The 24,053-nt window shown below is 34.7% G+C and overlaps 1 protein-coding gene across 2 annotated transcripts in view; it reads right to left on the bottom strand.

Annotated features, from left to right (window-relative positions):
• Nucleotides 1–24,053, bottom strand: part of LOC135198157 (galactose-3-O-sulfotransferase 4-like) — a 203,785-nt gene that overhangs the window by 152,625 nt on the left and 27,107 nt on the right. Inside the window, exon 2 of one of the 2 annotated variants that reach the window (XM_064225654.1) lies at nucleotides 2,647–2,691. The exons of the other annotated variant lie outside the window; for it this stretch is intronic. Coding sequence (XP_064081724.1) covers nucleotides 2,647–2,691 — 45 coding nt within the window. The remainder of the gene's footprint in view (nucleotides 1–2,646; nucleotides 2,692–24,053) is intronic. 2 annotated transcript variants of the gene reach the window in all.

Genomic DNA, 24,053 nt, shown 5'->3' with positions numbered 1-24,053 from the left:
ATAATGTTAAGATTATAAGGCTTTGCAAAAATTACCAAATATAACATTTTCTGTTAAAAATCAACTTGTAATTACGAACACACGATTTAATTAATTACAAAATTTCAATGCAAGTGGTAAATTCATTTTGAAATATTTTTTATCGTGATGCTGTTTACTCTTCCCAACAGGTCTACTGAATTAAACTAATGGATGTTTTGATAGCAATCTTATATTCTGAAAGCCGGTATAAGACAGAGCCTACAAAGCTAATTATAGTCGCAAACGATAGTTTCCGTATAAGCATTTTAAACAAACCGTTATATTATAATATATATTTATATATTTTTAACATAATCTTATATATATTTATATATATATATATATATAGATAATATATATATATATATATATATATATATATATATATTTTATATCTATATATATATATAATATATATTATATAATAATATTATCTATCCTACCATCTATATTATATATATATAATATATATATATTATATATATATATCTATATCTAGATATAGATGTAGAATATATATTATAATATATATATAATATATATATAATATATATTATAGAATGATATAGATATATATAGATATATAAAATATTATATTAATTATATTATATATATATATATAATTATATTATATATTATAATATAATATCTAATATCTATATAATATCTAATATCTAATATTTTTATATATATCTATTAGATAATTATAAATATATATATATTTATTTCTATATATATATGTTATATATAGATATTATAATATAATATATATATATATATATAATTAATATTATATTTATTATCTATATAGAGAATATATTATAGATATATAGTAAATATCTATATAATATATATGAGATATATATAATATAATATATATGTATATATATATATATAGTATAAATATATAGATATATATATATTTATATTATTATATATATAGATATATATATATATATTATATATAATATATATATATACAATCTATATATAGATATATATTAATATATTATATATATATATATATATAATATTAGATATAGGTATATACATATATCTAGATATTAAATATATATATATATATATATAGAATATATATATAATTATATATCTATATATCTAACTATATAATTATCTCTATATATGTATAATATATAATATATAGATATATATATATATATATCTATAGATATATTTATATATATATTATAGATATATATTTATCTATAGATATATATCTAGATATATATATATAGTATTTTTTTTAATTAATAACTATATAGATATATATATATTATATATATAAGATATATATATACATATATATATATATATCTATATATATATATAGATATCTAATATATATCTATATATAGATATATATATATATATATTATATATATACTAGATTATATATATATATTACTATATATATTATATATATATATATATCTCTATTATATATATATAAGAATATATGTATATATATATCTTATATATAGATATATATATATATATAATATATATATATATATATATTATATATATATATATATATATATGTGTATATATGCGTGTGCGCAAATATTTTCATGCGCATGCATGCTGTAAATCATAAATTTTCTCTAACAAGGAAATAGTAAAGCAAAACCTATCATTATGAATTTATAGTCGTCGACTACCGTCAAGTCCTGGCCAGTGAGTGTTAAATGAAGGCATCCCAAAAGCGTCAAGATCTTCCAGCGGTTGGAAAACTGTAGCACATGCACCTACAGTTGGCTCAAATGAACGTGAAATCCAGACTATGTTCCAGGATAGAAGGCTTTAAAAGCCTTGTACCGCTACAGATCATGTCAGACAATGTTCCAGACTATGTTACAGACTATGTTCCAGGATAGAAGGCTTTAAAAGCCTTGTACCGCTACAGATCATGTCAGACAAGCAAGCTTTTCTAAACTAGACACCTGCCGAACAAACAAGGAAGGTCTCAATTGTTTCAACAATATTGGGTATTTCGAGTTAACATTTGCCACCAATATCGGTTACTTGATGCAAAATTTTGCAAAGAGGTGTGCAATTTCGTCACATTTGATGGATTCCTCATGCAAAATATTTCCATCAATATGGGGTACTTGGAACAAAATTTGGCTGTGTATACTGCTTGTCTTGTGCAAAATTTGGCTATGAATATTGGTTATCTAAATTGGATATTGATTGAACTGGTTATCTGGTGGTTGTATGGTGCAAAATACACCTACCTATTCTGGTTATCTGGTGCAAAAATTGTCCTACCTATAATGGTGACCTGGTGCTAAAGTTTGCTATGTACAATGGTTATAGGGTGACAATTTTTGCAAAATCTACTTTTTATCTGGTTCAAAATTTTCTTATCTGTAGTGGTTATCTGCCGCCAGAATTTGTGACCAACATTGGTTACTTTGTGGATAATGTGACACCAGTATCAGGTATTTGTTATTGCAGTTCGCAGAAAGATGTAAGAAAACATGCTTGTCTAACACCGCCTTAAACAGTAAGGGTGTGCTCGAGAATAAGGAGTTACAACACTAGCTAAAGAATATAAAACATTTCTCATGGATGTCAATAGTTTTGCGGCTAATTACAAACCTTTCTCATAGTAATCCATGTACGTCTGAATCCGAATTTTGTTTCCTGTGAAAAGTAGAAATAGAATGAATGAACACATTCTAGACCTGCAGTCCAAATGCTTTTCTAATTTCAAATCTTTATATGAGCAATACATTCAGACATACATAACATATAGTAGACTTACTTTAATCACATAATTCTGATATAGTTTACTCGGTTAATATAATTTCTAAACACCTTAACAAAATTAATGTGGTTCATTTTATCAATGGAAGCGCTCAAAGATACGAATTTGTACTCCAAGCTTGCCGATGATCAGCTATAAACAGTTATAAGTAAATTTGCCTATGAGGTACTTTTTGGATGGCAACATAAATAGAGACGCAAATATTCATGTAGGCAAACACACTCATACACACTGCCGACGTATTAAATCTTTTAAAACTCGGTAACTAGGCGAGTACTTCAATAGTAAGTATTCCTACGCCTGCTAATCATTGTCCGTATGGGACTTATTTTTTTTCTTTTTACATATAATTGAAAATAAATATCGGACTATTAGCCAAAACGGATGCAGATTACGATATACTTAAATAAATTTATCGAGGCTCTGCTTAAAGTGAATAACAAGGAAATAATACTACATGTCAATTCTATGTATCCTCAAGATATTCGGATCTTTGTTCCACAAAAATAAAAACTAATTTTTAGACTTCGAAATTAGGGTTAACAATAAAAAAATGTCAAAGTAATACTTAAGAGAAATAAGATTTAAATGGTCAAATACGAGGGCTCCCAACCCTCTACTATATAAATTAGCAAACATTTTCGAGTGATTTGCCCACAAGTCTATCGATTATCTAAGGTTTGTAAGAAAGGTAGGGAATTTATATGTAGAAGTAATCTCTTTATTAGAGAAGTGATTCATGCCGGATTTTTGGCTGCTTTAGAAACTTATAAATAAATTTGTACGTAAACTGTTACGTAGTCTATTTTCTATAAAATAATTTTGATCAGTTCTTATGTAACTACTAAGGTTCTTTTTATGTATTCGTTTGTTCCTTCAGTGTAAATTTTAAATATATATTCAAGAGCGCGGCTTGTATCCAGGCATTCTTTATTCAGCTACGAAGCGTACAGTGTTGTACATGGATGCCTGCCCGAGGCAGTATTTCTATCAATTTAATTTGCCTATATCTTATATTAAGTCCATCTTCTCAAGTTATTTGGAGACAATATTCACCCTACACCTTTTCCTCTTTATTTAAGTTCCTCGCTGGACGAGTGGTTTTCGCGCTCGGCTGCCAATCCGGTGGTCCGAAGTTCGAATCCCGGCTCGGCCAACGCGGAATCAGAGGAATTTATTTCAGGTGATAGAAATTCATTTCTCGATATAGTGTGGTTCGGATCCCACAATAAGCTGTAGGTCCCGTTGCTAGGTGACCAATTGGTTCCTAGCCACGTAAAAATATCTAATCCTTCGGGCCAGCCCTAGGAGAGCTGTTAATCAGTTCAGTGGTCTGGAAAAACTAAGATATACTTAACTTTTTCCTCTTTATTTAGAGTAAGACGTCACTGAGTCTTTTTATCAACTTTCGACTAAACCTGTTCTCAGCGTATAAACATTAACTACAGGCTTAGGAAAGTCACGGCACTGGACGAGCACTTGGGAAACCTACTCGGCAGTGGTCTTATAGGACATAGTTAAACAAAGATGGCAGCCTAGATAGAGGTCCTTTTACGATATATGACAAATATTTATGTTAAGAAAAAATTCTTTTGTTCCTAAAATTGAATCTCACCTGAATATGATTAAAAGAGGAGTGAACTATATTTGTGTGGTTATCATACCTCTCAATTTGGAGTTATTTCCTTATAAGAATATTAAGTTTTATATCTGTAAGATATAAACATATTCAAAACCTATGAGATATGAAAAGCTTTGAAGTATTTTGACTGATATGATTAAAAACGAATTACAGAAATACAAATGTAACCTTTAAACCTTGATTCGGTATATGTAACTTTTGAAATATTTGGATGAGTTAGACATGAACTGATTTATTTTATGTACCGAGTTCATCAATATTTATCCAATATGTTTAAAAGGTATTAAGCAAAGACTAAAGGTGATATATGATAAGTAAAACAAAGAATAAATGGTGATATATGATAAGTAAAACAAAGACTAAATGGTGATATATGATAAGTAAAACAAAGAATAACTGGTGATATTATGATAAGTAAAACAAAGACTAAATGGTGGTGATATATGAAAAGTAAAACAAAGACTAAATGGTTGGATTGTTGATGGGAAGTAAAACAAAGACTAAACTGGTGATATATGATAAGTAAAACAAATAGACTAAATGGTGATATATGAAAAGGTAAAACAAACAGACTAAATGGTGATATATCATAGGTAAAGCAAAGACTAAATGGTGATATATCATAGGTAAAGCAAAGACTAAATAGTGATATATCATAGGTAAAGCAAAGACTAAATGGTGATATATCATAAGTAAAACAAAGACTAAATGGTGATATATGATAAGTAAAACAAAGACTAAATGGTGATATATGATAAGTAAAACAAAGAATAAATGGTGATATATGATAAGTAAAACAAAGACTAAATGGTGATATATCATAGGTAAATCAAAGACTAAATGGTGATATATGATAAATACAGATTTAAGTAGGATTAAATTTGATAAACCAGAGAAACTTGAAACTTATCCCACCTACAAATTAACTTAGACATACCTCCAGTTTAGGAATGATATTTCCTCTTGACAAGTTAATAAAAGTGTTGTAAATATAATGGCAGGCAACAACTTTGGTGTCCTTTATACTTACTCATTATAATTCAGACCAATCTGATGTCATGTTTATATTTAGGCCTGTCTGTGGGCTTAAGTGGCACTCAAATCCTGAGGATTTTCTGGCCTTGCCCTTAATAATAACTAAAAAACTTTTCGACTTTTTAATTTTTATTTCATACCTCCATATCTTTACAGGCTTTAATATATTGAATTCTACATTACAATAGGGCATATATCTGCATTCCCATTGGTAATCTATGTTACAGTGCTCATTTGCTACAATGCCTTTTTAATGTAAATTACTCAAACTCCTTAATGTGTGAAAATCCATATGATATCCAGTATAAAGCATAACTGATATATATTATGGCTTACTTCAAAATACTAATTCTTTAACTATTTCGTAGCTCTTACGAGAGTCTAAGGACGACCACAATATTTGTTTATGTTTACCGACGCAAAAATAGCCAAGTACTTTTAATCCCTCAAGAATGCGCTTTGGGTAAAGCAAGAGGACTTTCTTCTCGAGATGATAATGGACAAAATCCTACATCCTACACCAGATGAAGGTTTAGGATGTCAGTATCAATTATTTAATGATAGCCTTTTCGCCTTCTATAAGTAAGAGGAAGTTCTAGTTCCGTGAGCTCTGAGCGAGATGACAGGTGAATGACTGTTTATAAAAATGTCCCATTGATGGACAAGATTTCCACTTGGAAAGTTACTTACTAGTATCTCTAATTGCATTCATATGATTACCAAGTCACTGTGGAGAGAGAGAGAGAGAGAGAGAGAGAGAGAGAGAGAGAGAGAGAGAGAGAGAGAGAGAGAGAGAGAGAGAGAGAGAGACATTAGTTTCCCACTTCAGACATGTACAGATTTATTGGTACAGGACAAGAAAATTACAGACACACTGCCCCGTACTACCTTTTTAGTTTTCTGTAAATGAAAACTATTAAGAATACTATGTCCGTCCGCACTTTTTCTGCCCGCTCCCAGATCTTACAAATTGCTGAGGCTACGGATCTGGATATTGGTATGTTGATTGTCCACCCTTCAATCATCAAACATACCAAATTACAGCCCTCTAGCCTCACTAGTTTTTTTTTATTCTATTTAAAATTAAAGTTAGTCATTATCGTGTGTCTGGTAACGTTATAGGACGGGCCACCAGCGGGCCATAACTGAAAGTTTCATGGCCCGCGGCTCATACAGCATTATACGCTGTACAGAAATCTCGATTGCACCCAAGGAACTTCGGCGTAGGTTTTACTTGCTAGCTATGCACATAAACAATTGCTTCCTCTGTGTATCGAGATCGGTGACATTCCAAATGACTGAATAATTAGTTCAGTCGTACAAATCAAAATACATAGAACAAATATACAATTGATAATATTTAACACATTTGCGACAAAGCGTGATACATGTATGTAATGATGTTGCTATGGTTTCATGAGAGAGAGAGAGAGAGAGAGAGAGAGAGAGAGAGAGAGAGAGAGAGAGAAAAATTTTCTTTAAAAATCCTATATTGGGAACGGGGCCAATGACTTTGTAAGTGGCTGTTAACCTTTCAAATGAAACCACTTCAATTGACATAATATGCCTACTACGCATTGAGGCCATGACAGTGATTTTGGTAAACAACTTTTAAACCAACCTATGGATTCCAGGCCGCTACTGTACTGAGTGTTTTAAACTTCGTCCTAATTTTCGGAAGTACTGTGCATCGCCCAATGCGTTTCAGTAACTTTTTTACTGAAGAAAATGAGGTTAAAGCTGCGCTTAGCTGCCCAACCATCCGGAAAGTGGTGACGTGTATCGGTGACGCCATCGGTATAGCGTATCCTCCTGGTCCTCCACTATACCTTTTCAAATGGTTGCCTGACTTAAAGTTAAATGTCACTTCTACCTATCCTGGGCCATACGAATTTTTTTTAAAGCAAATTAATATACTGTATGATGAAATTCATTTCTGTTTCACACGTGTTTGTGTGTGCTGATAATTTCTACCATATTCACACAAAAAGGATAATACGAATGAAGTCACAGCCGAGTCTGGAAACTGGGGAAAATTCGCTGGAATGAAAGGCAGTCAGCCTTTCCAGGGAAAGCCACAGGTTACAGTGGTACTTAAGATCCAGTTTCTTTTCTGACTTGCGTGGCCTGGGTTCGATCCTGATGTGAGTCACAAATTTATAATAGATTATATATATAAATATAGACTAAGTACAGTGTGTGTGTGAGCCTTTTCTGGGCACAGATAAGCGACCTTCGCTAAATGCTATTACACATGTGGCGCCAAATACTTTGAGGCAGAAGAATAGCAAGAAGAGACAAAAAAAATTGCTGAACTGCTTACCTGATTTACTAAATACCAATAGCTGTTTAAAACAGCTGTGAACTTAAAGCTAACATGAGGGCTATTTTAGATCTACGATGGTGCTTCATCCCAGTTTAAAGTACAGAACATTTATTACAAACAAGAGCCCGAAACAGAAAGCTTAACATATAGTGAATATCACAATCAGAGAAAGTGCAGATGAGCATATTTCACAACTGAGGACCTTCCCTTCACCATTCACTTTTCCCACTTGAGGAGATGGAGCCAAAAGATTTTATCTTTTAAGTTTTCAGCAAGTGTTCATGGGATGAGGTTGCTAGGCGCACGTCTATATCTCAAGGATGATCAAAGGGATTAAGTGCCGACCTTGTCTGGCTTCTCTTGGTGGTCAGCCATCCACGAGAACAAAGTTTCTAATCACACGACTCGCTGTAAAGTCAAGCAAGCGTTACCACCTCCACACATACGACTACAGTAAAACGATTACAGAACCAGTGTGTTTCCAAATGTTCTCTCATGTCTGAAAAAGAGCGCAGGTTTTCAGCATAAAAAAGAAATGATACAACTCCCTCTCATTACGATTAACGCTGTTCTTGACAGACACTAAATTGAACCCTTCCCCGCCTTTACAGGCTATTACAGGTCGATAACCATATTAAATAAGCTTATTAAATCATGACCGGGGCGTGTAATCGCGCAAAAATACACCAGGTGTAAAAACGTTACGGCGTTTCATGATAATTATTTATCGCTCTGTTTTACTTCACCCTCCTAAAGACCAAAGTAATGAAAAATGCGAGAGGAGATATTATGAAAATCAAAAGCAAAGAAACAGGAGGAGGTCATTATCAGTTAGAGAATCATTAAATGTGACAGAGGACGATAAAAAGATTAAAAATGGCAGTAGGGGAGAGGAAGAGGAACATCAATTGCGAGATTAATCAGGAAGAGTGAATGAGAAAGAAGCAGAGGAAATCAGCGGCGGGAAGCGAGAGGAAGAGAGAGGGGCGACGGTGATAAACCTGGAGGGGGAGAATGTAATTAGCTTTGCACATGAAATAAATGCTCAACAATGATAGCCCCTGAAGAAGAAGAAGAAGAAGAAGGGAGCAATGATACCCAAAACAAAAGGGGAAAATGCGGAAGGAAGAGGCGAAAAAAAGAGAGACCAATGAAATGTGAGGAAAAGGCAAAAGCGAAGGAAGGTTTTTCTAGATAAAAAAAAGGGGGCGTTTAAATAACGACACGCATAAAAAAAAGGCAAATGAAAATCGAAGGAAATCGCAAACCAATGATTCGAGGAACCAAGTCCTGAGTCCACCTTCACTGAAAGGGGAGATTTACTCACAGCAAATGGAATCTCTAAGAGGCATTGGCTAAGGCCATGCTTAGACTCCAGGCTTAATTGATGAAACCTTGGATCAAAGTGCTGGAGCGTAAGGCTAAAGTAACCTAAAAACGAATCGAGAGAGAGAGAGAGAGAAAGAGAGAGAGAGGAGCAGGAAAAATATTAGAGAATAACCCTTGAAGAATCTGAGAAAAAGGGCAATAAGTATTACACCAGTAATAATGAAAATCTCAAACTTGGAAATACAGTAATGCTAAAGATAATTAACCGGCAATTTCTTCTTAGTAGTTACCATCTTTTGACACCTCTCTCTCTCTCTCTCTCTCTCTCTCTCTCTCTCTCTCTTAATAATAACACGTATATACCTTTTCTTTAACACAAAACGGTAACCACTCATTTTTTTGGGTTCCCATATCAAGAGCAAAAGTTTCCCATAAATTCTCATTTACATTTTCTGTATAAAAAAAGATTTAATATAGAAGCGGTAAATTCCCTGTGGTCTGAGTATGTGTGAGAAGGATTTAGGTCTCTGTAAAACCATTGAGAGTTGAATGATCTAAATATAAAACTAAAATGATCCCAAAATATCTTTCTAAACCCTGGGAGGAGGGAACACACAGCAATACAAATGCGCTCCCGTGCACCTTGCTAAATCACACTTTATCCGGGAGAGAGAGAGAGAGAGAGAGAGAGAGAGAGAAGAGAGAGAGAGAGAATCTGAGCCAAGGGATCTTGACAGACATGGGAAGGAACGAAGGATCAGTGTTTACATCCTGCTTTTATTCTGATCGTGAAATATCGACTGAATCTTGAAAGCAGTCACATGGCATACTAAACGGCCTACACTGGTCAACCCCAAAAGAGAGAGAGAGGTTCTCTCCCGAAAGTGTCGGGCGGTTAAAAGAGAAAGGGTGGGCCGGGGGGGGGGGGGGGGGTGGAGGGTTGAGCCTTGCTGCACGACCTACTCTGATAAGGGCGTTGATCCACTTGCAGGCACGTGCCTAGGATTTACAGGGAGAAGGATGCCTGGAATTCAGGAGGTTAGGACATCATACACTGTAATAGATGACACGGGATCTGGGTACGCTCACTCGCTCAGAGAAAGAGAAGCTTATCATAGGTAGGTTCTTCCACAACTGACCTTTCGAGGGATCACTCTTTTATATCAGTAATGGCCGCTCGTTTTCGCTTCAGAACATAAACCCGTTAAACAGCTCTGGTTGTTCCTCATCTGAAGGATTACGGGGGAAAGTAAGCCCTTGATGAGAGAAATTTTCGATATAAGGAAACAAAGTTAAAATAGATATTTTCCTTTTTACTAATCAACAAAATTCCTCATTTCCGGTTAACTGTTTGTACCCTAATAGTAGGATGAAATAATGCCCAACAAAAAACCTTGCATTAACACACAGACACATACATTTACTATATATATATATATATATATATATATATATATATATATATATATATATATATATATATGTATATATATACAGTGATTAAACATTGTGCTGCGATGGTTGCAAAAATAAGCATAACACTTTTATGAACGAGTACAATCAAACCTATTATATAAAAATATAATTGGGAAAATTAATATTATTAACATTTAAAATTGAATGAAAAAATAAAATGAAAAAAAGTGAGTCTGACCATGTATACAGAAAATCTACCTACGAGACAGCCGAGGAGACTGATGACGTCATTGAAGATACTCAAGACGGCTAAGGTAAGCAAACGCCACTGTGTTCTTAAGAAGTGGATCTCACTAAGGCTGCATTTTATAATTCCCAAGATTTTAATATACCGTAAGGTCCCCCCGACTACCATTCGAACGCACCAACGAAAAAAATAATGTACGAATTAGAAACCGAAGAAAACATGTATGTAGCGTAGGTCGTTATCGATATACCAAACAAATAACGGCTACATGAGAGAGAGAGAGAGAGAGAGAGAGAGAGAGAGAGAGAGGAGAGAGAGAGAGGGTCACCTCTTTCTAGAATGGTGAATATTTTTCCCTTTTCTTTTCATTCGCGTGTTTTTTACTTCTTATTTTTTTTAAGGAAGAAACCCTTCAAACACCAGGCCCCAACCCCCACTAAAAAGCACCACGAAGGATCAACTAGCCAATTTTTTCAAAAATTACAAATGAAAGATGATTGACAATTCTAAAGGATATGGCTGAGTTGAGTCGAATATAGAATTTAGGCCAAAGAATTTAGGTCATTCAGCGCTGAAACGGAAATTGCCAGTAAAAGGTTTGAAAGGTGTAACAGGAGGAAAACATTGCTGTTGCACTATGAATCAAGTGTTAGGAGAGGATGGAAAGTAAGATGAAGAAAGAGAATATGAAAGGAGGTGCAGTAAAAGAAACGAAAGTGGTTGCAGCTAGGGGCCGAAGGCACGCTGCAAAGAACCTTAAGTAATGCCTACAGTGCACCATATGAGGTCCACTCACGGCACTAACACCCTACTGGACTAAAGAGTATGGTGGTTCTTTATGTTTACATAATATATATATACAACGAATTCTTCAGACATGAAGCAGAATCATATGCATCATTCTGGACACTGAATTTCTGGGCCCTCCAATGACTCATATGTCTCTGTCTGTCTGTCTGTCGGAGACAAGTGTAGTTCTGAGCCTCGTTTTAATAGAATTTTACATACTGCTTTCCTGGCTCAACAAACTGGTGCTTATCAGAGTTAGAGGCATTTATTTGAACATTTTAATCATGGGTCCATGATTCTTAAAGCCATATTTGCACGTGATATAGGAGAACGTATTTAACGCCATTTTTCATTCATAGTCAATTCAATTATAAAAGCCTTATTTATAATTTTGATGCATGTTTCTATGAATGCAAAAATATAATCAAGGCAACAACTTTTTATTCGTTTTCTTAATATAATACATAAACTTGCACAAATGTCCCAAACCTTACAAGAAACGCGTAATTTCCAAATGATTATTTCAGTTAATATTTTCCTTCGACGTGTATGGCAATCTCTATCAGTTGAAATTCCAAAAGATGAATTTTCTCATTATACCTTGAAAATGCCAAAACATTATCCTATATATTCCATCACACCAGCTGACTGAAATGGTCTGTAAAGGGTTGGTTGATAATGAATAAATGCCCACAGGCTACAGTGATTCCGCGTTTCTAAATTCCGACAATAACGTTAAACTTGATAGATAATATTCTTAAAGAAGTGACTCTCAAAAATCTAACATTTTCCCGACATCTTATGCAACCAATTTAAACGATGCCCCACAGAATATCTACAGAATTTCCCAGCTCTCTTTTTTTTCCTCTCCATAATGGATTTCAGGACGGAGGTTCAAAGATCTCTTGCTTCCTGCAAGGCATTCCAAATGAGTAACCGAACAGGTGTTCTCTTCTCAGAACCTTCGGAGTTTTTTCCGCCGCCTCTCTCGGGCCAATTTGCAGATTCGGGAGAATCTGATGCTTACGATTCTAAACCCATCAGTGCTGCAACCTCTATTATTTTCACTTCGGCCCAAAAGTTCCGAGAAAAACAACCACACGCTCCTTTCTCAATTCTATAACAAAAAACAAAAAAACAAAAGTTATGAGAGATGAGCGAGAGAGAAGAGAGGAGGAGAGAGAGAGAGAGAGAGAGAGAGAGAGAGAGAGAGAGAGAATTTGCTTTTTAAATTTTATATCGTGAAATGGGGCAGTGACTTTATACGTGACATATCACTAGTGAAAAAGATAGCTGGAATATATATCTAGAGAGAGAGAGAGAGAGAGAGAGAGAGAGAGAGAGAGAGAGAGAGAGAGAGAGAGAGAAATGCGATTTCTTGACGTACACATTTGCTTAGAATACTTCAAACTGGATGTAATACATAATCACAACACACCTAGATTCTAGATCAAATGCACCTGACACTAATTGCAACAATTTTGCCATTACGCAGATTACTGGCACTTGTTACCACTGCGCAGCCCATTCATTACATCGATTAACTTTCAGACATATCGAGCCATTTTACTTCGGAGCATAAGAATATTCACTTCATAGTATAATTATAATGATTCCAAGTTAGCTTTCTCAGCAATATCCAGCACAGATATACGTGCCTATCTCGCGATATCTGTTCTAGTCCAAAATGAAGTTTCTTTCCACTATAACATGCTTTACTTATTATTAACGCATCACCATGGATTGGATTTTATTCTTTATCTTTTTGCTCATAAATCAGCTTCGAGGCTTAGTGAAAGCGTTCAAATTCAAAGTCAAAAAGAGAAAAAAATCGATTGTTGTGTCGTTTGCACGACGGATGACGTAAAATCAGGTTTGTGGTTTCGCTTATATGGTGTGACTAATTTTCGCTTACTCGGAGAGTAAGCCTACAAACTACTTAGTTGTTGTTGTTGTTGGGGTGGGGGGTGGTGGGTAGGAGGGGTCTATGGGAGAGCCTAAAAAGGTCTGAAAAAAGTGTTTCACGTTGTGTTAAAGATACAGGACTTTTAGGATAGGATATCTGATTTATTTATTATGAAAATGTAAAAAGTAAATAATGTGCATGTTATGCAGTACAGAAAAATTATTTCCAATAAAGTATAGCATATTTATTTTAATTTTCGTTGGTGAAACATGGCTCCATTTGACTATTGAATTTAGTATGTTTTAATTTGCGTTAAAAGTTAGGAATAAAATGTTCACAACTTAAGCGTGAGTAGCTGGAGGCCGGATCACGCCTTCTTATGACCGGGTACAACCTAGAAACACAAGGTTAATTACAAACCGCTGATTCGGAAGCACTCTGCCTGTCTTTAGAGTCTAAAGGTGTTTGTTTTTATATCTCGGCCTGGGTATCTAAGACGTTAATCCTCATTGACCGTTGATGTCATGTTGTGGTCCCTGTTCCCGGGTGCTTCTTTGTGTCAGAATATTATTATATCCCTTGACAACCTACTGCAATTTAGCCCCATTAAATACATTCTTTCTATTATGGATGTACATCTTAGTTTTACCAGACCACTGAGCTGATTAGCAGCTGTTCTAAGGCTGGCCGGAAGGATTAGATATTTTTACGTGGCTAGGAACCAATTGGTCACCTAGCAACGGGACCTACAACTTATTGTGGGATCCGAACCATATTATATAGAAAAATGGATTTCTATGCACATTAATAAATTCCTCTAATCCCGCGCTGGCCGAGCTGAGATTCGAACTTCCGACCACCGGATTGGCAGCCGAGCGCGAAAACTACTCGTCCAACGAGGAACTACTCTTTCAATTGAAGGAGTTCTTCTGTGCAAAGGATTTCTTTCTACTTATAGTGGGGAAGTTGTAGATAATGACCCCTTCGATGTTCTCCATTTTTTTTATTACCTTATCATACATTCCGCATGCATGTGATGACCTTCGTTTCACCCAACAACAGGTGGCTATCACTGAAAACTTATTATGACTGACGGTTCTCTTTTACTGCGATGATCTTGTTGCCAGGTTTCTACTTGTTTTGCCCAGATAAGGCTTACCGAAGAGTTTTTGCAAAGGATTACGATTCCTCCTGGATTTTTCTCGATGTTGGAGGCTTCAGGTTCGAGTAGGTATTTACAGATATTCTTGATAATTTCAATATAGCGTAAAACGGATTTATATCAAATAAAACCCAGTTTTGAGGCATACAGGCTCCTCTACAGGTAAAAATATACACAGGAATGCAGGTTAGAAAGTCAGTATAAAAAAATTAACATAAACGTGAGTATCAACGATATAAAGATCACTCAAGTCACACCAGTTTGGCCATTTAATCTTTCAAGAACATCAGCAATGCTGGCTGCCCTAAAAACCAACCAACATTCAAATTCACAGAGGGGGTTACTTTTTGTGTTTAAGTGACTTCCCGTTGAACATTTCACTTTTTTGCCCGTTGAACATTTCACTTTTTTGTTGTTGTTGTTACAAACTTATGTTTCATGTTTTGCGGGAAGTCATCCTTAAAAACGTTGTTAAAAGATGAAATGGCCAAATTGGTGTGATTTAGGTGATCTCTATGTCGTTGATAATTACTTTCACTTACCTTTCTACCCTTGACTTTCTTAGGTGCATTCTTGAGTTTACTTTCACCTACAGATAATTCTAGTGTAGCTGGAAAATACAATGGTATTCTAGGTTAAAAGATTCCTAACGAGTGTTTTATTTGTATTTTCTTACTGCTCAATCCTTTGTTGTGTTTGTAAACTGTTGAATGGTTATTACATCAACTAACCAATGATGGCTACAAGTTCTGTTGTTGGCTATAATGACACCATCAGAAGAATATTGGAAGTGCGGAACAGAGGACTCCAACATCGAGAAACAGCCAGGACCTAGATTGACTAGTGGGCCAGATGGCGAGTCCTCTTTCGTCATACAGTTTCAGAATTTCATCTTTCATTTCCCTTCTCTCTTGTTTGGCATTCTGGCCAAAGTAGGAATTCTTCTGCTTTACATAACAAATAAAGCCATCAAAACAATTTCATTGCAATACCAGAGTCAGGTGACGAATCAGAAATCAACAAGGTTCATATGATGAATCAAAATCTGTCACTAAAAATGAGTAAAACAATCATTAATAGTACACTGTACGGGTTTCCAGCAGTCTCTAAGCATAACTTCATGTACTTCGGTTATCTTGACCATGACTTAAGAGGGATCATTGAGGATTTTCGAACACGGTTATTATTTTTGGAACTTTTTCCGGTCAATTTAATAGAAGGGCGAAACAGTTCAACGCGTCTAAACACAGTTTCTGATGTGTATTTGCTTGCAATGTTAACACACGGTTAACCATCACAACATTGATATCTTCAAATTATCTGTTATCTCGCTGCCTGGTTAAATCATGCTCAAAGTGTACATAGTATACACCTATACCCATACACACAGTGCATTCTGCTGCTGCAAAAAAAAAAAAAACAACATCATAATGAGTGCACGTATGCGTATGTGATGACTAATCTTTCTTTACCCATTTTGCTACGCCGCCCACCCCTCATACCCACCCAAGTAGTGCTCCATAATGGCATCGTCGCTTCTAGAAAGTTGGATCTTGAATAGGAACAGTATGGCCAGCAGAAACTTCAGTATTTTGCAGTTAAAACTTTATCTATATCCATCACCTACGTTTCGGGATACAAATCCCATCTGCAGGGCTAAAATCAAGGAAAAATTAAAATTCTATAAATTAGGAATCAGACTAAAATGGGGAACAGTAGTAAATTATACTTTAAAAAATAATTAATCTAACTATATAATTTTTAACAGTTTTATTTACTACTGTTCCCCATTTTAGTCTGATTCGTAATTTATAGAATTTTAATTTTTCCCTGATTTTAGCCCTGCAGATGAGATTTGTATCCCGAAACGTAGGTGATGGATATAAGTAAAGCTTCAACTGGAAAATGCTGAAGTTCTGATGGCCATAATGTTCTTAATATATATATATATATATATATATATATATATATATATATATATATATGCGAGTGTGTGTGTGTGTGTGTGTGTGTGTGTGACTGGGTCAGCAAGTACTCTTGCAGGGTTCAGCGAAATACCTGCGACATAGAATAATAAAACTGAGAGATTACAGATGATAAAAGGAAGACAGAAATGCAATCTCAAGACCAATAAATAAATAAATAAATGAATATATTATATACATAAATAAATAAAAAAAATAAAGTTTTAGTAAAAGCAAAAAATTAAGGATAAAACGTATTATTAAGCATAATGAACGTACATCTGAAATAGTTAATAAAGTGAAATCCTCCGCGAAAGGTTTCGTGGTCAGGCAACAGACTGGAATTTTATTTTTCTTCTTCTGTCGTAAAAGTCCCCACATCGTCCACTTGACAGCGGGATATCGAAGTCTTTAGGAGTCCCTAACTTTTCTGATTCGGTCCTTTTAAAAGTATTACTTCCATCCAATTTCCTTGGGCTATTTCTTCTTGATAGGAGAGAGAGAGAGAGAGAGAGAGAGAGAGAGAGAGAGAGAGAGAGAGAGAGAGAGAGAGAGAGAGGATTGTTAAAATGATTTTAAACCGGAGAAGAAAAAAAGAAAACATTGCATAAATACGTAACTATAAAATTACTACGACAGAAATGAAATCCAAGTCAGAGACCCAAAGTAACCTTCAAACGAATTTTCCTGTAGATAATTTTGAATATAAAAATTTCAATACACAATATTCCATAAAAGCAGGAATATACCAAAACATAGATAATGAACGTTTTTCATTCTCATTCGTAATGTAAATTCAATAAATTCTTCAGTTTTGATTGACCTTCTAAACTGCACAACAAAATACTCTTCCTTTTCTGTTTTTGTTTTGCAACATGTGTAGACGGAAGAGCATCCTGAGTAAATCGTTCACACAGTTATATTTACTCCTATTTTTCAAGAGGAACATACTAGCAACACAGTGTGGGGGCATATTGAAAGGGTAAAATAAAAGACAAGGCAATCTCTCCAACTGTAAAGTCGATACCCAATGACTTGTCAAATCACTTGAACAACCGGGAAACTGATGAGCAAGCCACGATTTTGAGTACCGATGCCGACCCATAGCTGGAAATCATCTGAAAAATATATCAAGCTTTTCCACTGCCGTATTTCTAGAATTGTAGAGCACAGTTTTACATGGAGACAGCACTAGCATCATCTCTCTCTCTCTCTCTCTCTCTCTCTCTCTCTCTCTCTCTCTCTCTCTCAAATGTAAAACTTGAAAAAATTTCCAAATAAGAAAATAAAAGCAATATTTAGTATTTATTATGGTCATGTACCTGGAAATCAGGTGTTTTTTTTTTAAGTATTACCGAAAAATGGTGGCTTGCAAATTCAATTCATAAATGCGACGATTAATTTCTGAACCCATCGACGCTTCAGAGAATATACGACCAGTATGGCAGAGCCAGCCTCCAAAATCAAAGTGCACCCATTCCTTCCTAACATTTCAGGAGACGAAATCTGTGAATGTGACGCGTGACCTGCAGCCTCTTCCTTTTCGCTGACACTTCGCTCGCTCTCACTGAGAAGCGATTTCTGGTCGCTCGTCAAACCCGTTTGACGCGTGCACAAACTCCCGACTGAAACTGTTCAAATGCAACCTACTGACGAGTCTTGCAATGACGTGCAACTAACGCATCTATTCGACAGTTTTGCGAGAAATACCTTGAAACGACCCAGATGCGCATTTTATGTAACACCATTCATTATATGATGTCATGATAGTAAAATATACTGATATTTTGAGCGAATTCTGTGTAACATTGTTCATATGTAAAAAAGCAGAGTAAAATTTCATTCTAGCTTTACCCTTGTACCTAGCACAAGCATTTGCATCAGCTACAACAATATTGCCCCACATAAACATTGCAGCGCAGTCACTCAAACGTGTCACATAACATCTATCTTGATCGCAATGCTATTATTTCTGCTCTGTGAAGTACAATTTACTACCCAAAGAATGAATGTGCATTTCTAAGGGTCGTGAATCTTGCGCAACTACAATTTTCTGATCGATTGGATATGTTATGTTCCAACATTTTTGAGGAACTGCTTAACCTTCTTATTTTCTAGGCAAATTTGGCGAATGAACTTTCATTTGTTCAATAGTGGTAAATTCATATCTCTTCATAACTCATGCTTCTATAATATAGTAACTGTCATCTAAAATATCGTCGAAAATTCTTGTATAAACGTGATATTCTTTGAATTTTTTTTTTTCAAATCCTTCTCACGATGGCCAATTGATGTTAGGGCAAGAATGATCGTTTGCGTAAAATATACTGTTTTAAAAGCATTTTTTTTCAACGGACACTTCTTCGTATACTAAACAGTTCACTCAGGAAACATATTTGACTTTGGATTCCTTTACAATACAATTATTTTTACATCATCAGTTATTCTGTATCATTACCCATCACTCTTGTTATCGGTATAATCTATTGCTCACTGTCCCTTACGTGATTTAGTACGGCTTTACTTTAATGTTGTACTATAGACAATATACGTATACACATATATATATATATATATATATATATATATATATATATATATATATATATGTATATATATGTATATATATATATATGTATATATATATATATATATATATATATATATATATATATATATATATATATATGACTGGCTTTTACTCACTTTCGTTCAATTTATAAATGAAAGGCGAGTATTGTTCAAACTGTACTGGGGCCTTTGTTGAGTCATGTTACGACTATGCAGTATTGCCTCCGATAAAAGGAAAGTGAATATGGCGATATTGGACAAAATTCGTAGTTGCACGACACGTATCAAAACTGGTATCAGTTATGTCACCTCCAGTAATAAATATTGCTCTTTAAGGTGTATTTGATAGCATTTTCGCACCGTCATGTTAATATTTGACATATTTGGTGGCTCACTCTGAATTATTATAGCCTCTAAAGGTGCATTTGCCTTAGCACCTGATGCGTTGTGTCTGTTTGTTTGTTTGTAAGGCGTTTTTACGTTGCACTGAACCAGTGCTCATTCAGCAACGGGACCAACGGCTTTACGTGACTTCCGAACCACATCGAGAGTGAACCTCTATCACCAGATATACACATCTCTAACACCTCAATGGAATGCCCGAGAATCGAACTCGCGGCCACTGAAGTGGCAGGTCAAGACCATACCGATCACGCCACTGATGCGCTCAATGCATCTGTGACTCAGTGCTAACTTGAGCAAACAGTTATGTTAGTGGTGGTCGGTTAACTGTACTGGGTCACATCCTATATATATTTATATATACGTACATATATATATATATACGTACATATCTATATATATATATATATATATATATATATATATATATATATATATATATATTATATATATGCCACGGAAGAAAAAGTAAAACGAGCACTGCTTTAGTTTCCTCCCTGGCATTACCTTTATTTGTACATAGTATCACGTCTTATGTGTTTCGTGATCAAGTTGTTCATACATACACACACACACACACACACACACACAACACACATATATATATATATATATATATATATATATATATATATATATACAGAGAGAGAGAGAGAGAGAGAGAGAGAGAGAGAGAGAGGTAGCAGACGTAGGTAATCAAGTAGCTAGAAACGGGGTCGTCGACGAAGTATATAAGTCTCATCCTAGCGGGCTGGAACCTATTCATTATTATATATATTCATTAGACGTAAGTTGCCAAGTAGTCTCTTTTAAGGATAATGATTACATTATTAGAGGCCAGATTGCCCATGAGCTCGCTTGAGCAAGAATGATTTAGAGTGGAAGAATGAGTATACTTTACACAGCTGAACAGAGTGTCATTAACTGCGAGAATGTCTGTTAACACCATTCCATTGTCGTTAGGAAAACGTCATTGCTCTATACTCGGGTTTTTTCCATTTGTCCACCAGCCTGTGGTGTTTGTGTATGGTAACACTGCGTCCCGGGCTTTAGATACTTACATTCAGCTTACATTCAACAATAATAACAATATCCTATTTCGAATATTAACGGTGTAATTCGCATACAGTAAATTATTAAAACACTTTCCAGTTGCAAATGTACACCCATGGAGATATCCTTTTATTTACCTAAAACTTACACCCGGGGCGCAGTGTTACGATATGCAAACACCAAAGGCGGGTGAAAAAAAAAAAAGAAAAAAAGTATAGGTACATCACATGATTTTCTCGAGGTGACTCTGACATCCTCAAGGCAAATCTGCAAAAACTGAAAGATGTCGCTAAAGACAAAGAGCGAAGCATAAATCTTTCCACTGTTATTCACAAACCATATATTTCCAGTAGAACGAGAAGCAAATAACGCACAATGAACGTGACTGATGATTGAATGAGCTCATTTACGTTAGGCTAGGTCACAAAAGCAAGCTCTAATGCCTCACCCGAATTCTTAAGAGAACTCCCTCCGTGAAAATGGAGGTTAACAATAAAAAAATACTGTCAGAGGCAGATGACTGTGCATGTATTGCAAGAAAACTCATAATCAAATGAGTCAATATAATGGGAAAGTAAACCCATAGTAGTATGACTGTTTGATTGTGTCATTTAAAATATATAAAGCAGAAAGCGAAGATTGACAAGGAAGACCGTGCAGGTCATTGAAAGCTTTCTGCTTTATGTATTTTAAATAACACAATCAAACAGTCATACTAGTGAATTTACTTTTCCTTTGCATGTATTGACATTTCAGCCTAAGGTTAACGACTTTTGAAAAACTCATTTCCTGAATCACAGGATATCTCAGGAGCCTCCCTCCATCGTTCTCTTCAGAGAAGAATATTTAAATGGATGACATCCATTCCTTTAAATAAATACATATGGTTCACAGATTTCCGGACAATATTCCATAAGCACAGAACACTTCGGCATTCGCATCATGATTCACTTTGAAATGGTACAGTTTCAAATGTCAGTGGTTCTCAAGAATTTAGAGGCAACTTTGGATAAGAAACTGACTTTGATTTCTCAAAGCGTTGATAACTATCGGAAATGTTTTTCAGTGTTTCCTAATGAAGCTATTAAATTATCTAAGTGTTTTAACTCCTCTTCTTTCTTGTTTGGAGTATACTGGTCTCCAAAGTGGTCTTCCAGTGCTGACCCTCACCAAATTATGTCATCAGTCAAGTTTATTTTGCTAACTCCTAATGTTAACTTGCGGCATAGACTTACAGTGAGTTCACTATGTTCGTTACATAAAATGGACTATAACGACAAACACCCCTTTACCTCTTCTTTACCGATCTAGTTGATTTTGCTCGTAATACTACTAGGCAGGGTGTTTCTCTTTTTTATAGTGTTTCCTTTTTTGACGCGGTTTCCGTGTAGTACTACTTTTGCAAAGGTGTCCTATTTTCTGCAAACAGTGTCCTTTTAATACTATTTCTGCAAACAGTGTCCTTTAATACTATTTCTGCAAACAGTGTCCTTTTTTAGTACTATTTCTGCAAACAATGTCCTTTTTTTTTAGTACTATCAGGTCTAATACTACTCAGTTTGTTGGGAGTTTTAACTTAACTACATCTAAAATGTGGAATAGTTTCCTTACGCAGTTGCGGAATCCTCTGATCTGTCGGTGTTTAAATGGGGAGCAAATTCGTTACTGTTCTCCGCTAAAGTCTGAATTCAGGTGCTTTGGTATTATTCTCTATTCCTTCATACTTATTTATTTATTTATGACCTTTTCCTGTAACTCTTCTCTTTCTGCAGGCTGATTTTTTAACTGGACAGAGAGAGAGAGAGAGAGAGAGAGAGAGAGAGAGAGAGAGAGAGTTTGCCATACAATATGAAACAAATGTGAAGAGAAACAATCCAAACCACATTCCCAAAAAACCAATCATGAAGACATAAATAAATGTTCATTAAAAAGTACACTCACATTCAAAAGTACGCCGACAATTACTCACTTAAACGATTGCATTTTCTACAGTAGGAAAACAATGACCAGTAAGTGTCGGCGAACTAAATTAGACTGGACTTAAATACATCGTATAGCTCAGTAATCATATGTTGTTTCAGTAGGGGTCTGGCGCTCACAAAAATAATGCCACAGTCCACGATTACTTAGTGAATTACTGAAATTTCGGACTAGGGAGAGAGAGAGAGAGAGAGAGAGAGAGAGAGAGAGAGAGAGAGAGAGGAAGCAGCATCCTCGCCAGAGGAGCACCTAACAGGGAAAACGGCATTGTTATTGCTTTTCAATGTTTGCGGGAAACATCCAAATTGCTCTCTAAATAACCTTAAAAGCAAACGTACGAAGGAAACAATAGAAATTATCGTCTATTTCATTCATTTTATTTCTTCACTATTCTTCGTTAAAGATGAGAAGTAATTTGGGGTTGTGGCATAAATGTAAAAAAGAAAAATTAAGAAAGAAGTTCTAAATAATGAAATCTGAAAGATAAACACAAAAATACGCCAACTGCCTAATGCCACGACGATCAGAATGGAATAACATTCTACCGCCATGGAGACGAGATGCTGACAGATGAAAAAAAAGACAAAAAAATTGTGGTCATTTGACACAGGTGTATTTACAAATGACATCTGTACAGAAACGGTAGTACTACGCATCACAATCAATATGCCAGAGCAGCCTACCAAAGGAATGTCACAACTCACTCGGAATGCTTAAAGAGCCAGTTCATCTCGCTGTATTTTAGAAGTAAGACTTTCAACGGTGTAAATGTAATTAATTCATACGGAAAATAGCTTCTCTCCTTTTCCTTTTATAACCATATGTGCATGGTTCAAGCAAGACAGTAAGATGATATACATGCAAGAAAGCCTCATTATCTCTTTTCCTCTCCCTCTCTGTCTCTGGGTACATTCTTCATATATATATATATATATATATATATATATATATATATATATATATAAAGTAAAAATAAAAAAACATTGCATAATCAATATTCAATTTTAGTCTCAGCATGTGACAATCTTTTACATCTCTTAATGTTCTTCATCACCTTCATTACTATCACCACTATACAAGACAAGGAGAGACAATAGAGCGATTTAGAGCATCGACTATAGGTATGTTACGGCTAGATAAAAGATTTTTCTCAGTGGAACTTATTATGAAGGGATACGAACAGATGTTTTGAATGTTATGAACTGACTAGCTACACAATTCATGAGATCAATCATGAAAATAAGGAGAAAATTTTAATTCCAAGCTAAAGTTCAAAGCATTGGCCTTTAAACATGCATGCGCAATTATATACTGTATGTATCTACAAACATTAATACATTTGATATATACATACATATCATATATATATATACTATATATATATATATATATATATATATATATATATATATATAT

Source organism: Macrobrachium nipponense, chromosome 21, assembly GCF_015104395.2.
Source record: "Macrobrachium nipponense isolate FS-2020 chromosome 21, ASM1510439v2, whole genome shotgun sequence".
NCBI lineage: Eukaryota > Metazoa > Arthropoda > Malacostraca > Decapoda > Palaemonidae > Macrobrachium > Macrobrachium nipponense.
This window is presented reverse-complemented; position numbering and strand designations above follow the sequence as displayed.